At 43.8% G+C, this 17,907-nt stretch overlaps 1 protein-coding gene across 1 annotated transcript in view; it reads right to left on the reverse strand.

Moving 5' to 3' along the window:
- Window positions 1-14,110, reverse strand: part of SFI1 (SFI1 centrin binding protein) — a 38,473-nt gene extending 24,363 nt beyond the window's left edge. The window contains exons 1-5 of the mRNA XM_063454549.1: window positions 13,701-14,110; window positions 10,319-10,417; window positions 7,782-7,853; window positions 7,160-7,270; window positions 54-148 (exon numbers count right to left, since the gene is read on the reverse strand). Coding sequence (XP_063310619.1) covers window positions 54-148; window positions 7,160-7,270; window positions 7,782-7,853; window positions 10,319-10,417; window positions 13,701-13,723 — 400 coding nt within the window. The 5' untranslated portion in view covers window positions 13,724-14,110. The remainder of the gene's footprint in view (window positions 1-53; window positions 149-7,159; window positions 7,271-7,781; window positions 7,854-10,318; window positions 10,418-13,700) is intronic.
- Window positions 14,111-17,907: the final 3,797 nt, after the last annotated feature.

Consider the following 17,907-nt stretch of genomic DNA (forward strand, 5'->3'; position numbering starts at 1 on the left):
GGATATTTAGTTTCTTATTTTCTTTAATTTTTTTTTTTTTTTTTTACATTTACCATAATGCTCAGCAACTTGTTTCTTCTGCTTGTTCTTGTGCTCTGTATGCACATACCTTCTCCAGGCCTGGAAATATAGCCTGTATAGTGTGTACCTGGGGTTTAAGAAAATACTAAGGTGAGTTCTCAACCATGCATATGGCAGACCTTTAGAAAACGAGAAGTACTGGATATACAAAACAAAGCTGCTAGTTGGCAAAATGCATCTCAGAAGGAGTGCCTGCGGCTTAATTGGATTTGATTTTTATTTGCTTGTTTTTTTTTTCCTATAATCCTTTATTTTTGTAGAGGAGAAAAAGAGATCTACATGGGCTTGCAATGTCCCAACAGCATAAACAAGCAAAATGTCTTACAGAGAAAAACAGTTGTGAGACATTTGAGTGCACCATTTTTGTAAAAAAAAAAAAAAAAAAAAAAACCCTGACATATTCAGGCTATGCATTCATATCTAGACATTGGTCAGAGGCGATTTAGCTAGGTAGAAGTGTGTAGCTAGACATGAGAAATTATAAAAAAAAAAATATATATATATATATATATATAAGAAACACTGTGGTACGACACGCTTAAAGGATCACTATAGTGTCAGGAAAACAAACTCTTTTTCCTAACACTATATAATCCTTGGGTCCCCCCCACCCTCAGGGCCCCCCTCCCGCTGGGCACTTACCTTAATCCAGCGCCGGTGACCTCTCCTCCCCCTCTGACGTCAGCTCCCGAGTGGAGCCGAATGCGCATGTGCAGCCAGAGCAGCGCGTGCATTAAAAATCCCCATAGCAAAGCATTTCTCAATGCTTTCCATTGGGACGTTCTGCGTGCTCAATGCAATTTTTGCATTGCGGATGCGCCTCTAGCGGCTGTCAGAAAGACAGCCACTAGAGGCTGGATTAACCCTGCAATGTAAACATAGCAATTTCTCTGAAACTGCTATGTTTACATCTGCAGGGTTAAAATCTGGGGGACCTGGCACCCAGACCACTTCAGTGAGCTAAAGTGGTCTGGGTGACTATAGTGGTCCTTTAAATTATGATTATTGCAGTGTAGAAGAGTGGTTGCAAGATATTTGCCAAGGTAAAGAATCAAAACTGGGCTTCAACTGGGTAAAAACCTTGGGTATTAGTGCCACTAGGCCTCAAGACTCACCAAGAGAGGCAGCACCTATACAAATAATAGATAAGGCTAAACATGACGCATAAACAAGGCCATAAGCTGATAGAAATATGATTATCCAATACTGTAGTAACATGACAGGTGTTGCTGGAGATAGTACTGCCGCAGGTGTCACATGTGGAAAGCTTGGTGTCAAAATCAGCTGAACCCCCTCAGAGGTAAAGGAATTGTACGGGTTGGAGAGTTCAGGACCAGGATGTGAGACATTTGCCAGACTGAGGCTCCTCCAGGCACCAGACCTGTGTGAGGGCCTGCATAATGGGACCACAGACTCTGGTATTCTCGGGAGCCAAGTCCTTTCCCATTCCAGGGTAGGCAGAGGACCCAGATGGAGCGAGCAGTCGGTGGCGCAGGATCCTCCGTGTGTGTGGATGATGCCGTGAGGCTGAGCCTCGGGTGGCTCTCGGCCCGAGTAGGTGAGTTGCAGACTTGGAGGGCTTTGGTGATACAGGAGCACCTTGAGGAGGACATTCTTTCCCAAGCATCTCACTTCCCGGTTGTTCCTCCTGCTGCTCTCGCAATCCAGCTTGTGTGCGCTCCTGAATCCTTGTCCAGAACTTTTGCAAGATTGCATCGAGGCAAAATAGGATGCTTGTCATAGAGCTACAGTGTGGATTGTGGGATGTGTACATGCCCTGCTCATCGGGTAAGAGGGAGACCGCCATCTTGCATGTGGAACCCTGAGGTGTTTAGAGGGCTTGCGACACGAGGTAAGTACAGGGCTGATAGTCCCAACAGCCCAGTGGGGATCGGGATGACCCCTGCTGGCCAGTGGGGTAGGAGCACAGCACAACTCGAGTGGTGGATCGGAGCTTTGGGAGATCGGCCGCCTTTGCTTACCCCCACCTATGGTAGGCCGCAGCAGGGCACCTCAAGTCTCCCTGAGAATACAGTCTCAAGTGAGGTAACAAACTGTACTGACACGCGCCTTAACTTGAGGGGTGTCTTAGTAGGTTTTTCAGCTTTGGATCTGGGGTATATGCCCTAAAATCCGCTCAGGATTTGGGAGCTCAGGCATCACACGTAGTGAGGCTCCGCTCCCTATTTGCTTGTTTTTAACTTAAATATTTAAATGAATTGTGCCTGCACTTTAACCAACTGGTCCTGTGGCTTCCAAACATCAACTGCTCCAGTGCTAAAGAATGGTTTGTGTCCCCCCGTTTATTGGCACACAGGTGTTGTTACCAGGTCAAGTCAAATAGGCTCTTTTTAAGATAAGCAGTTCTATGCCTGTTTGACTCATACCTAGATCACCAAGCTTATTGCACTAGAAGCCTCTGTCTTTGTTCTTTCCTTGAAATTACCTTGGAGGATTAAAAGGGGACAGGGTCACCCTAGTACACACCTACCTGAGAGATCTAAGCCTGTCCCCAAAAGGTTTTGATCTAGGCGAGTGTATCCGAAATATTTTTAATAACATTTTAGTCATTTACAATATTACATTATATTTGGTTCAGTTTTTTTTGTATCACCTACATATAGAAGCCCTTAGATATATAGGTTGGGGGGAAGGGGTTAAATTGCAGTACACTGGCGCTTGCTTTTGCAACTCAGTTATTCTTTGGTATTTTGGAATCTTGTTTAAAAAGATTGCAGTATATAGAAGAGTTGGGTACCCAAAAGGGGAAGCAACTGGGTGTGTGACTAGGGGCGACCAAGACAGGGGGTAACCCTCACAGACTCATGTAACCAGGTGGTCTGTAATGTTAAGCAGTTTTTTAACTGCAGTACCAAGAGCCTAGTCTACCTCTTGGTGTGTACATGTGGCCTCAGATACGTGGGCAAAACGATTCGCCCCTTTAAAAGACGTATGATGCGGGGCGGAGCCTAGCAGCCAAGCTGAACGGCCGCACATCGGATGAGCTCCACACTCAAAAAGCCTGAAATACGCCTAAAAACCTACATTAGGCGATAAAACTAGCTGCTTTTCCACCTCCGAGAAGAGGACTTACCACAGAGGCAGTGCAAAAGCAAAACTGCGGCCGAAATCAGCGGTGACATCCCGGGGATTGATCTGAGGCCTACAAGCGGCCTACTCAGACGGCACGAGGGAAGCGGCCGATCCCTCTGCAGACTACTCACAAGGAGGTCTCCCTGGCACACTCTCTCGCCCCCCCCCCCCCGGAGAGGGATATCCCGGCAAACAGCCCACGACTCAGGAGCACAACAACACTCTTGGCGTACCTGTACTACCGGTCCAGCGCTGCTAAACATGGCGGATGCCACGTGCCAGCCAGATCGCGGACCCCCACTGCCACCGCTCTCGGAACGGCTGGACCGCCTGCTGGCTGACTTTTGGGCCAAGCTCTCTGTCCGCAGGAGCATTCCAGCAGAGGTCTCATCGGCAACAACGCCACAGGTCACCACTTCACAACCCGTGGCTCCAGGACGGGGCCAGGTTGCAGCATGGAAGGCTGGGAGGAGGAGGCGGGAGACAAGACTCAAGCCTCAGCGGGGCAGCAACAGGCCAGCGGTGAGTCATATAACCAAGACCCAACAAACCCCAGGTCTACCCACACAAACCCCCCTCCCCCAGGGTATCCTCTACTTCTCCTGGACAGCGTGGCGAAGGCCCTCAGACTCCCAGACACGTCTCTACCCAAAAGTGATGTGGCACGATAAGGGACATCCCCATACTCACCAATCTTCCCCGGCAGAGGACCCCAGCGACCACAACCTTTCCAGTCCCCACCAGGGACAACAAGCCCACGACACGCTGGTCACAAGACAGGGGACTTATGCTACAGAACCCTCGACTCCATCCCAGCTGGGAATGTGAAGGGCACCGACTGGGGAGACCCCCACCGTCTGCTACCCCGGGCACCAACTCTACTGATGATGGGGATCGGTTAGACCTCACAACTAGGACTTCGTGTCCCTCACTATGGACGCTGCGCACTGGGTCCAACATAATATGTATATTCAATTTATGCCTGCACCTGAGTCAGTTCTAAAGTTCTAATATTCGGTTAAGCATGTTTTATACCATAGTTAGTTTAGCCCACAAGTGCAGGAGTCTTTAAGCTACTCTCATTAAACCTCTTACTGATGCATACTCTGCAACAGCAACGTTTCAATCTCCAATGCTAACTCTGTGTAATCGTATATTATTTTATTTTGCTCTCTCTAATCTTGTACCTTAGCTTGAATGTAATTTCATGTCTTAACAGCAATCTTGATTCTCTTGTATTTAAAAAGAAAAATTGTGCACTGTTCCTATATACCCCATTGAAACCTATGTTTTGACCTCCGCAAGTGGAATGCCTTTGGGGTACCACTAGCCTGTATGTTATTCTAATTTGCACTGCAAAAAAAAAAAAATGTATCATGGAGCACGTACACTCAGCAAGGAACCAGAGGGACACCCCTGTAGCGAGACATATAAGAAATCAACACTGTGGGGATCCAGGTGGGGTTAGGTTCGCAGGAATCGAAAAAGTGACCATAGGTCGCAGAGGAGGTGACTTGGACCACACTCTCCTTAAAAGAGAGTGCTACTGGATCTACAGGTTCAAAACGTTGGCCCCCAATGGGCTAAATGAGGGGTTCACATTTACCCCCTTTATTGATAAATAATAGCACCAGGAAATCATACTTTTGTAATTGTATTATATATGTACATATAATTTATTTAGACTGTATATATATATATATATATATATATATATCTTTATTCACTTATTCTTAGTCAAAGCATCGGTGAACCCCCAAACCCCACATATGCTGGGCTATAATTAAGGATCAATACCCACCTACTGGCGTACAATAATAGTCCCTTAACCTTAGGACTAGTCCGATATTGATATCATGGTGCCATGTTCGTGGGCACTACAGTTTTTGTGCAGCCACCAAGCCCCGTTTAATATTATTTAATATGCCCCCCTTTCCCCTTTGGATTCTATAACTGGGCATTGTAACCAATATAAATCCGAGATTGGGTATTCATGTTTAATAATCAACTAGACATTGACCCAACACTCTAACATGTAGTTGTCTTGGTACTATTACGGATAGGATCTCCACTACTCAGAGATTGGCTCAATTTAAGTCCATTTATTAACTAGGACCCAATATTGGAACTAGTGACTATCGTGACTGTGCTCTACTGTAATGGATCCATAAGCCTTATAAGGTAGAGTCCTGTTTATATACTCATTCTAAACTGTCGATGGGTCTTTTCACACCTTGAAAGTGTCTGTCTGGATACGCTGTACCTAACTCAATGGCCGTGTGAGACCGGCACATACATGGTTAACAGACACACTGTTCATTCACCAGACATTCACCAATCAAAGGAGGAATCGTCATCAGGGGCGGGGTTTACCTGCGGTCGGCCAATTCTGGCGCGAACGCGGTGCACACCCCCCCAGTATGAACCAAATGTAATGGGCTACTTAAGGAGCTCCCGTTGCTTTGACCCACTGTTTAGCCTCAGACGAAGGCGTGTTTAGCAGCACCGAAACACGTGTTAGGTAGCAGTAGGAAGGATAGTTTAAGTTTGGACACCGACCAGTATAGTCTCTCTGTAAGATCAGCTAGTCAGTTCTATTTTATTGGACCTTCGTACGATTTAGACAAGGGGATGGGGGGGGGAACCGTGGGTGACGGGGATTTTCTTAACTTTTCGTCAGCTCTCGCAATATACATCGCTTGTTAGTCTCTGTTAGAGCTATCTACTAGAAGATCTCAGGTTTTCTCCTCCCACTTTGGTTTCCTTCCCCCAGTGACAGTATTGCAATAGATGTTATGCAAACTGCCACAATGTATCCATCTATTTGCTTTACTCAGACTAGCTTTTGATCACGTAGTTGACAAAACCCCTTCCATCACTACTTTCTGTTACAGTCTTCTCCTATGTGTGCACATATTTTTCGCTGTAAGCAAGCACTATATAGGGATTGTACATAGTGACTGCAGAAGCGGTTTATTTATATTTTGGCAATTCCATGAGGGATTGCTCGTGAGACGGACTATACAGGTTGGGGGGATTTCTAGCTTCATCTAGCTCTATATCCTCTAGGTGATTCCCTTAGGATAATTATCCCCTTCTAGACACTTATCCTCCTATTTTAAGTTTATTATTATTTTTTCTTTCAAAAACTCTCCACTAGAGTTTTTTATTACAGCCACCATTAAAGGTTATGTTTTATATTTCATTGTATATATGTATAGTTATGCACTAGGGGGCGCCCTTTCTTCTTTGACCAATTTAGGTCTACTTCTCAAAAGATTGCAGTATGCAGTGATATATTTTTTTATTGGACTAACATAATACGTTAAGGACCACTATAGTCACCCAAACCACTTCAGCTCAATGAAGTGGTCTGGGTGCCAGGTCCGCCAGGTTTTAACCCTGCAGCTTTAAACATAGCAGTTTCAGAGAACCTGCTATGTTTACATTGCAGGGTTAATCCAGCCTCTAGTGGCTGTCTTCCTGCAAAAATTGCATTGAGCACGCAGAACGTTCATAGGAAAGTATTGAGTAATGCTTTCCTATGGGTGGTTTGAATGAGGCATTGGCCGCGCATGCGCATTCGGCTCCACTCGGGAGCTGATGTTGGAGGGGGGGGGAGGAGAGGTCACCAGTGCCGAGGGAGCCCGGCGCTGGATTAAGGCAAGTGGCTGAAGGCGTTTCAATCCCTTCAGCCCAGTGGGAGGAGGGCCCTGAGGGTGGGGGGACCTAAGGACTATATAGTGCCAGGAAAACAAGTTTGTTTTCCTGGCACTATAGTGGTCCTTTAAAAGACAAACTTTTGAGAGTTTTCCGCTCTTTCGCAGGTCTGTAGCAGTTCTTTTTAAACATAAGATATAGTGCCTGCATCCTCATAAATAAACATTTTAAATCATGATCTGCAAACAATTATAAAATAAATACCCACAACACATTGGTTTAAGTACAGAAGACGGAGGCATAAAGGGCCAGACTAACTTCTAACCTGTGATGGCATTCTGCTCGCACATTGAGTCTCCACTCCTTACGTAACACCCACCACTCCTCTTTCCATTGAACAAAGCATGAATGCAGTAATCGGTGAGAATAATGGAGTCTGAAAAAAATGAAAAAAAAATCCCAAAACATTTTTGGCCTGGTTATTTAGGTAAATAGATGCAAAAGTTGTTTAATATGTGTCACAATCTTCATTATAAGGGCAATCTGAGTTCACAGATGCAGCAAATACATAACCCCAGTTTAAATGTATACTGTAACCAACATCTCATGTTGCTTATAGTGCCCCTTTAACATTCACCATAAAGAAATGCTCCTCTTTATGGGAGGAAACCAACATTTGACAGAGAATAATGGGAAATACAGTCTTGAGATACGAGGGGAGGGGAGAAATCAAGGTTTTACACCCCTATACAATAAGACTAGAACCAGAATATAGAAAATAAATACAAATTACATTAAAATCTACAACTATGGAAATGATGTACTAAGCAGTTAATTGTAGTGAAGTCAAAACCTGAAAATGTAGAATTCTCCATCTTAGCTAATGTACATGTACTATACTAAGGTAATCAAACAGAAATTGGTGAATAAGAACAATTCACAATTACCTTGCAGTGGACAGGAGAACTCTTCCAAATGTTTTCCTCACCCATAAATGTAGGAACTTTCTGGCCAGATGTCTGTAAGGTGAATGATAGTATTACAACATTACAATGAAAACAAGCATGATATTGAATTCATACATGGATGTCCTATACATTCAGTCCTTGCCATATGGTCTCTGCATGAAAAGAATCTTAGCTGACAACCTGAGTGATACTAAAAAGGCATGGGTGTTGTGCGCAGAGATTAATAAAAGAGTTTAAAATATCCGTAGTGTCTGTTACATGGCAAATGCATTCATGAAATCAAATGCGCTTGTGGAAAAAGCACAACTCTAGCCACAACAATGGTCAGTTAATCTTTTAAAGCAGAATGGTCTCTTGTAACAATTCCTTGTTCCCTTACCATACTGAATACAATAATTGCAAACTAAGCTCTTATTGGCTTAGTTGGCTGGGCCCCTGGTGCCCGGAGTTAAAAAGGAGCATTCACTTCCCTTTTCTCTCTCACAACGCTGGGCTCCGGCGAGCAGCTCGACCGATGATCTCAGTCAATCCAAGGCTTGATATCTCCATGGCTGAGATAATCAAGCTTGACAATCTCAGCCAATCCAATGATTTCCCATAGAAAAGCATTGGGAGGCTATTGTGCATCCACGGCACAATGCTGTGCCAATCAGCATATCCTCATAGAAATGCACTGAATCAATATATCTGTAAAGGGACCATTCAGCGCCTCCATGCAGAGCATGGACTAGGAAGCACTTTAAAGGCAGGCTGTATGATTCCCACTAGAAGTGTTACTAGGCAGTGTTTACATTGAAAAGCCTGCAGGGACAGGCTATGGACAACACAACGTCTACATTAGGTTGTAGTGGTTCTGGTGATTATATGGTCACTTGAAGAATTGATTACTATAACAGGTTATTGGCCCCAGTATATTAATTCAGTACCAAGTGTTGCATCCTCCACTTTGTTTCTTGTTTATCTATTGTTAACTACAGGGTTTATCCCCAACCTAAGAGGCAGGCCCGGACTGGCCATCGAGCATACCGGGCAAATGCAGGGCCGACACCATCAGAGCATCGGCCCTGCTGTGTGCCTTCTTGGGTCGGTGGAGAGATCAAAGAGCTCCCTCACCGACCAAAAGGCATCTGGCTGGGGAGGGAGGGAGAGGGGGACCCGGTGGAGGTCGGAGCATCGCTGCGGATGCCACGGCAACGCTCCGCTCTCGCGAGAGTGAACTCTACCCCAGGAACTGTAGGGTAGAGTTCACTCACCACTAGGACCACCACATTATGCTCAAGATACATGCTAGATCCCTTACCCAACTCTGGATCATCTAATCTACACACACACACACACACACATACATACATACATACACATAGTAGATCCCTATATACACACACACACACACAATCTGGGTCCTTTACACACTAGATCATCTACACACACTACATTCCTGACATACAAACTCTGGATCCCCTATGCACACACTACATTCCTTGTTAGCAAAAACAAACACACACTCTCTACAACCCCTACACACACTTGCTACATCCCCAATACACACTATGCCCCCTATACAGCCCCTAGCCACACATACAAATGAAATCGACCTATTTACACAATACCACACCACAATCAGCTCACTCCCACAAGCAGGCTCCAAATACATGCACGATACGCTTTACTGGCCCTATTGTCCTCTGGTATCCCACCAGACACCAGAGACAAGTTAAAAGCAAACACAACGCAAGCATGTTATTAAATTGCTTGTGCTGCGCAGAACAAATACAGGGCCTTTTTCTCATGCTAGAGCTCTTCAGCGGGGCTCTGCGCATTAAACTAACATGCTCACTTTGAGAGGGGGGCTGCTTGTCATTAGTGATGACAAAACACACGCTCTCTGGCCACGCCCCCTTCTCAGGGGGCCACTGTGATTAAAAAATGGCCGTGCCAAATTTTTCCCCTAGACCGGCCCTGCTAGGAGGTATGCACTGGCTTTAGATCTTCCTTTTCTGTAAGTCTCATAGGATTTAAATAAAGGTATAGCAAATATCTAACAAATATTGTTAGTAATGGTGAATGTGCATTTAAATTCTTCCTCTGACATCATCTAGGCAAAGTATTAAAGAATGATGAAGGTTTATACTTGGCCTGAAGAGTCAGGCATTGTATATTCTAGCAAGGTAAGGGATTGAAATGTATGGATACTTGCACATTAGTTATTAAAGGATTCTGTGTATAAATTTACATATTTTAAAACCGAACACAGAGCTCATCCAATGGATAACAATCAAATTACATCAGACGCCATTCTGTCTACACGGCTATTAGCACATCGTAAAGCAGCGTGTAGTATGTAAGCAGCGCAAACTAGTGCTTACCATCTATATCAAGTCTTCCGATACGCACTACAAGCACTGCTGCTGAACTGAAACTCAAAATGGATTAAGCCTACAGTTAGGCAAAAGCCTAGCATCATTAACCCTTAATAAAAAAGCCTTCGTTATTAATACAAATTACCACCAACTAACCTGATGCGCAACTCCTTCAGCCTCCCACCTCGGTTCCATGTATACCCCACACGGTACGGTATTAAACGCACATTTTGTGTGGGTTTACTCCTTGGGTTTCTGTAAAAAGAAAACAAATATTTACTGGAGTTTCAATGTATAAATATCATGAGGTAAGCTTATAAAAAAAATATATATATATATTCATTAACAAAAATATATCATCAAGTGATAACACTAATTTTCTCTCCAACGGTTTAATTATCTTTAAGCCAGTATGGTACACACCACAACCTAGATAGTTTTACTACCGCCTGTACACACAGGTTGCCGTTGGAAGGAAGTGATCTACCACAGGTAAACATCTGTGTGACCTTATAGTCTTTGGATCTTCAACTGAACTACTTAAAAAACAGATGTCCAACCACATGGGAAAGGTGCCAGACACGAAGGAATATAACTAATCACAGCAACCCATTTGACCCACACAGGATTATTCACTAAACTCCAAATGACAAAACATGAGGCAAAAAGAGTTGTGACTATGGGTAACAATTCGGAATTACTTCAGGAAAACGCAAAGCTTAGTTCATAATCCTTACATTCTCTTATCCATGGGTTCCCAAAAGGTAGATCCCCAGATGTTGTAAAACTTCAACTCCCATGATGCTTTTGCTGATAAACACCATGGAAGCTGTAGTTGTACAAAATCTGGGGATCTACCTTTTGGGCACCCCTGCTCTAATCTCAGGTGATCAGTTGGAAGTGAAAAGTCACTCACACAGCCATCATAACTGAGAATAGAGAGACTATGGATTTAGCTTGTAACATTAACGCAGGCTAATAAACAGGATTTGGACTACTGCAAGGTGTAGGGTGAACCGACTCAAGGTTTCACAACTATAATTATTGATATGGCACCAACATGTTCTGCAAACAAAACTTGTATGACATATGGGCAGGGCCGGATTTTCCTATAGGCTAACTAGTCTTTAGCCTAGGGCCTCAAGATCAAGAGGGGCCTACATTCAAATTGTTAGCAAAATTAAAATTACACTATTCTAAAAACAGTGAACACTAAAACACTGAACCGAAAATAAGGAGAAATTCTACGCATATGATATGTCCAGTGGCGTACTAAGGGGGGGGCGGTGCGCCCCGGGTGACACTTAGTAGGGGGGTGCCCGTGACAGACTGCAATGCCCCTCCTGCCGCGATCGCCGAGACCGGCGGTCTGCAGCTCCGCAATGTGCAGACCATGGATCTCTCGTGCACTGCCCGATCAGAGCGTTGCCGCAGGTTACCATGGCAACGCTCTGATTGGATCTGGCGAGATCCATGGTCTGCAGCTCCGGAAATGAGGGCCACCGGACCACCAGACCACCAGGCAGCCCCCACTGGACCACCAGGGATTTAAGGTAATTTTTTTAGTCACCCCACCTCTCCTCATCACCCCCCCCCCCCCTCACAATCAATCACCCCCCTCTCTCCTCATCACCCCCCCGTCTCCTCATTAACCCCTCCCTCTCACAATCACCCCCCTCCTCATCACCCCCCCCCCCTCTCACAATCACCCCCCTCTCCTCATCTCGACTTTTTTTAATTTATTATCCGTGCCACATTTTTTATAAAGGATAACTAAAATTATAGATCAGGGTGGTGCAGTAGACATTGCTTACCTAGATTTCAGTAAGGCTTTTTACACTGTTGCACATAGAAGGCTTATCAATAAACTGCAATCTTTAAGTTTGGATTCCAATATTGTTGAATGGGTGAGGCAGTGGCTGAGTGACAGGCAACAGAGGGTTGTAGTCAATGGAGTATATTCGAAGCTTGGGCTTGTCACCAGTGGGGTACCTCAGGGATCTGTACTTGGACCCATTTTCTTTAATATTTTTATTAGTGATATTGCAGAAGGTCTTGATGGTAAGGTATGTCTTTTTGCTGATGATACTAAGATATGTAACAGGGTTGATGTTCCAGGAGGGATAAGCCAAATGGCTAATGATTTAGGTAAACTAGAAAAATGGTCAGAGTTGTGGCAACTGACATTTAATGTGGATAAGTGCAAGATAATGCAACTTGGACGTAAAAACCCAAGGGCAGAGTACAGAATATTTGATACAGTCCTAACCTCAACATCTGAGGAAAGGGATTTAGGGGTGATTATTTCTGATGACTTAAAGGTAGGCAGACAATGTAATAGAGCAGCAGGAAATGCTGGCAGAATGCTTGCCTGTATAGGGAGAGGTATTAGCAGTAGAAAGAGGGAAGTGTTCATGCCATTGTACAGAACACTGGTGAGACCTCACTTGGAGTATTGTACGCAGTACTGGAGACCGTATCTTCAGAAGGATATTGATACCTTAGAGAGAGTTCAGAGAAGGGCTACTAAACTGGCTCATGGATTGCAGGATAAAACTTACCAGGAAAGGTTAAAGGATCTTAACATGTATAGCTTGGAGGAAAGACGAGACAGGGGGGATATGATAGAAACATTTAAATACATAAAGGGAATCAACACAGTAAAGGAGAAGACTATATTTAAAAGAAGAAAACTACCACAACAAAAGGGCAGTCGTAAATTAGAGGGGCAGAGGTTTAAAAATAATATCAGGAAGTATTACTTTACTGAGAGGGTAGTGGATGCATGGAATAGACTTCCAGCTGAAGTGGTAGAGGTTAACAGAGTAAAGGAGTTTAAGCATGCGTGGGATAGGCATAAGGCTATCTTTACTATAAGATAAGGCCAGAGACTAATGAAAGTATTTAGAAAATTGGGCAGACTAGATGGGCCGAATGGTTCTTATCTGTCGTCACATTCTATGTTTCTATGTTAGTACCAATCACAACATGTTTGATTTAACATATTGATATATATCACAGTAATGATGTATTTTACTGTCTCTCGTGTAATTTACAAACTTAAAAATGGGAGGTGAAAGGGCCTCATAAGTGGAATAGCCTAGGGCCTCTTTTCATCTAAATCCGGCCCTGCATATGGGAACAGTACGTGAAGAGGTGCCCAAGTGGCAAATAAATAAATTACAACCCAGATAAAAATAAAATAGCATGTACATTTCAAATTCACATGCATGTATGCTTGCTTGCTTATCACCTTGAAGACTAATTATAACTCTACACTGGAATACAGAATTCTGTTTGGATAAAATAAACAACATTCCATTTTAAATCTTTGTGATTCTTTAATGCAGCCCTGCAACAAATGTTTTGTATAACCATCTCTCCCCTGAACCTTAGCTGCTCTGACACAGTGTATCTCCTCCAGATGCTGTGGACATACTTAGCCCAGATTTCCTCCATCACTGATTTAACACAGAGTGTAAGAGAAGCATACTGACCGCATAATATGTCTTTCAATATCCCTGTACAGACAGCTTACCGGCCCCTTCCTGCTCTCTCCATGCTGTGTCTCCAGTCTGAGTTCTATGGCCCCGCCCACTGCTATCTCCGCGCCTACCCTCCCGCTTGTTATCATAGAAACTAGACGCTATACAGCTCGTTCTGCCGACAGTCGTAAACCGCGGATGAGTTGCAAGTCAATATTAGTGTCGTGCTCATATGCGGTTTTCTCTTTGGCAGCGGCCAATTCCCATAGAGCCAGAGGTTCAGGGCTGTCACAGGAAGTACATGAGCATGGAAAGAGGAAGCTCAAATTATTACTGCCTGAGTCATTAATACACACTGCAGCTCTCTCCTTGTCTGGCGCTCCCTTCGATTTTGGTTGCCTTTTTTTCTCTCACTATATTTGCGCCCCTCTTGCTCTCTCCCTGTATCCCCCATGTGGTGCCGTGCCCCCTTATTGCTCTCTCTGCGCATGCCCCCTCTCACTCTCTGTCCATGCAACCTCGCTTTCCCTGCGCATGCCCCCTCTTGCTCTCTGTGCATGCACCCTCGCTTTCCTTGCGCATGCCCTCTCGCTCTTTGCGCATGCCCCTCTCACTCTCTCTGCGCATGCCCCTTCTCGCTCTCTCTGCGCATGCTCGCTCTCTCTGCGCATGCTCGCTCTCTGCACATGCCCCCTCTTGATCTCTCTGTGCATGCCCCCTCTCGCTCTCTTGCTTTCTCTGCGCATGCCCCCGCACATACCCCCTGCTCGCACGGTCTAAGCACATGCCCCCCTGCTCACACAGTCTCTGCACATGCTTGCGCTCTCTCTTTTTGCACATGCCCCCTACTTGCGCTCTCTCCACACATGCCCACCCCCTCGCTCTCAAGATTTTTGTGCAATTTTGTATTTGTTGTTTCAATACCACCTAATTTTAATAAAACTATATGCTTCTCATCATGTAAGTTAAGAAAATATATATATTGTGTTTTCTTTCTTCCCCCATTTCTTATGATAGCACAACACCTTGATATTTACTGTACAAAGAATACAAAAAGCATAGCGTATAAACATGTTCGTACATGAAAATAGAAAATATACAGAAAATGGATAAACCCTGTACTAGGGTATAGTGGGGTGTGTTGATGGGAAAGAGGCCCTTGGAGGCACTCATACCTCAAATTAAGCTGTTCTTGAATGCTTTAACGCCTAAGTTGCTTCCACTCCTCCCCTGGCTTCTGAATTTTCACAAGTGTGACACTAATTGTCTGAGCGCGGTCAGAAGATGCTCTCAGCCAAGCCTCGACTCCCCATTCACTCTAATTCACTAAACTGGCTTGGAAAGAAACATACCTTTTCAATCAGACAGCCATTAGAGGTGCTTCATGGGTGCTAACAGACTTTTGGTCGCCCAAAGGACACTGGATACACTATAATATGCCTTTAACATCTACATTCAACATTTTATAGTATCTCTTTAACATCTAAATTAAAATAAAACCTTTTTTTTTTTTTCATGCAGGTTGTGTGAGTCACAATTAAGGGAGGTGTGACTAGGGCTTTATAAACAGAAACAAATGTGATTTAACTCCTAAATGGTAGTGAATTGATGAGTGAGAATGCCTACAGTGTCCCTTTGAATGTTTACAGGAGAATTCTGTACATTATGTAGCCCAGGTTTGGCTCAGTGGAGAGTCATCCTTCCACCAAACCCACCTGACAATGTTCAATATGTACTTTTATTGCCCCCTAATTCTATTTCTAGCAGCCCAAGCTAATTCTTTTCATCAAACCCACACTCCTGGGTAACTGTCTTCCAACTACCAAACTGATGATAACCTAATGAGATGGAATGAACTCTATAATACAAAAATCTAAACCTTTGTCCCTATTAGAGTCTTGCATTATACAGTTACCATCTATCAACCCTGTGAGTCTGATGGGTTTATACATTTGCACCAATTAGCTGCAATCCTCCTTACGTTCCCAGAATATTATATTTAGATAGATGGATCTGCCCCATAATATTGAAGAAAATATGCTTTTGTTTGGCCCCTAAACATAATATTATATCAGTTTATCAGGAACTGAAAAGACAGGAGGAAATTCGAGGCCTACCTTTTGTGAGCACTTAGAAAAATAATTAGGGCACCATATAGATGAACCACTCTTGTGTCAAACCTCGGTGCCCTGAAGGTGACGACATCCTGTGCCACCCATCTAGAGGTAAATAAACTCTATATAGGCGGTACCTAGTCCTGACTAAAATGCAACATTTTGGAGGTTCTGCAACAGGAGAGTGTTGGAGGTGTGGAAAAGAGCGAGGCATATATTACATATATTTTAGGAGTGTCAGGAGATGCAGAAGGTTTGGAAGAAGGCAGATAAGTTAAGTAGGCACTCCACTGCTCAGGTGGTACCCCAAAAAGTGGAGGCTTATTTTGCGGTGCTAATTCATATTTTAGTCGCTACAATCACCCCACCCCCCACCTGCCTTTAATTTATTGACATATATACTGGTAACTTTTATAAAGTGGCGTATAAGTCAAATTGGATTTAGAATCTGCTTATTAACATGGTAATATTACACTGTATATTCTGTATTATGCAAACATGTGCTGATGTTAAGCACTGCCTGCAATGAACGTTGTTCATGTGTACAGGGAGTGCAGAATTATTAGGCAAATGAGTATTTTGACCACATCATCCTCTTTATGCATGTTGTCTTACTCCAAGCTGTATAGGCTCGAAAGCCTACTACCAATTAAGCATATTAGGTGATGTGCATCTCTGTAATGAGAAGGGGTGTGGTCTAATGACATCAACACCCTATATCAGGTGTGCATAATTATTAGGCAACTTCCTTTCCTTTGGCAAAATGGGTCAAAAGAAGGACTTGACAGGCTCAGAAAAGTCAAAAATAGTGAGATATCTTGCAGAGGGATGCAGCACTCTTAAAATTGCAAAGCTTCTGAAGCGTGATCATCGAACAATCAAGCGTTTCATTCAAAATAGTCAACAGGGTCGCAAGAAGCGTGTGGAGAAACCAAGGCGCAAAATAACTGCCCATGAACTGAGAAAAGTCAAGCGTGCAGCTGCCAAGATGCCACTTGCCACCAGTTTGGCCATATTTCAGAGCTGCAACATCACTGGAGTGCCCAAAAGCACAAGGTGTGCAATACTCAGAGACATGGCCAAGGTAAGAAAGGCTTAAAGACGACCACCACTGAACAAGACACACAAGCTGAAACGTCAAGACTGGGCCAAGAAATATCTCAAGACTGATTTTTCTAAGGTTTTATGGACTGATGAAATGAGAGTGAGTCTTGATGGGCCAGGTGGATGGATTGGTAAAGGGCAGAGAGCTCCAGTCCGACTCAGACGCCAGCAAGGTGGAGGTGGAGTACTGGTTTGGGCTGGTATCATCAAAGATGAGCTTGTGGGGCCTTTTCGGGTTGAGGATGGAGTCAAGCTCAACTCCCAGTCCTACTGCCAGTTTCTGGAAGACACCTTCTTCAAGCAGTGGTACAGGAAGAAGTCTGCATCCTTCAGTAAAACATGATTTTCATGCAGGACAATGCTCCATCACACGCGTCCAAGTACTCCACAGCGTGGCTGGCAAGAAAGGGTATAAACGAAGAAAATCTAATGGCATGGCCTCCTTGTTCACCTGATCTGAACCCCATTGAGAACCTGTGGTCCATCATCAAATGTGAGATTTACAAGGAGGGAAAACAGTACACCTCTCTGAACAGTGTCTGGGAGGCTGTGGTTGCTGCTGCACGCAATGTTGATGGTGAACAGATCAAAACACTGACAGAATCCATGGATGGCAGGCTTTTGAGTGTCCTTGCAAAGAAAGGTGGCTATATTGGTCACTGATTTGTTTTTGTTATTTTTTTGAATGTCAGAAATGTATATTTGTGAATGTTGAGATGTTATATTGGTTTCACTGGTAAAAATAAATAATTGAAATGGGTATATATTTGTTTTTTGTTAAGTTGCCTATTATGCACAGTAATAGTCACCTGCACACACAGATATCCCCCTAAAATAGCTATAACTAAAAACAAACTAAAAACTACTTCCAAAAATATTCAGCTTTGATATTAATGAGTTTTTTGGGTTCATTGAGAACATGGTTGTTGTTCAATAATAAAATTAATCCTCAAAAATACAACTTGCCTAATAATTCTGCACTCCCTGTATGTGTCTGAAATGTTAATAAACTTCAAACTGAGAAAAGTGATCTGCCTAATCT

Source organism: Pelobates fuscus, chromosome 5 (genome assembly GCF_036172605.1).
Source record: "Pelobates fuscus isolate aPelFus1 chromosome 5, aPelFus1.pri, whole genome shotgun sequence".
NCBI classification, from domain to species: Eukaryota; Metazoa; Chordata; class Amphibia; order Anura; family Pelobatidae; genus Pelobates; species Pelobates fuscus.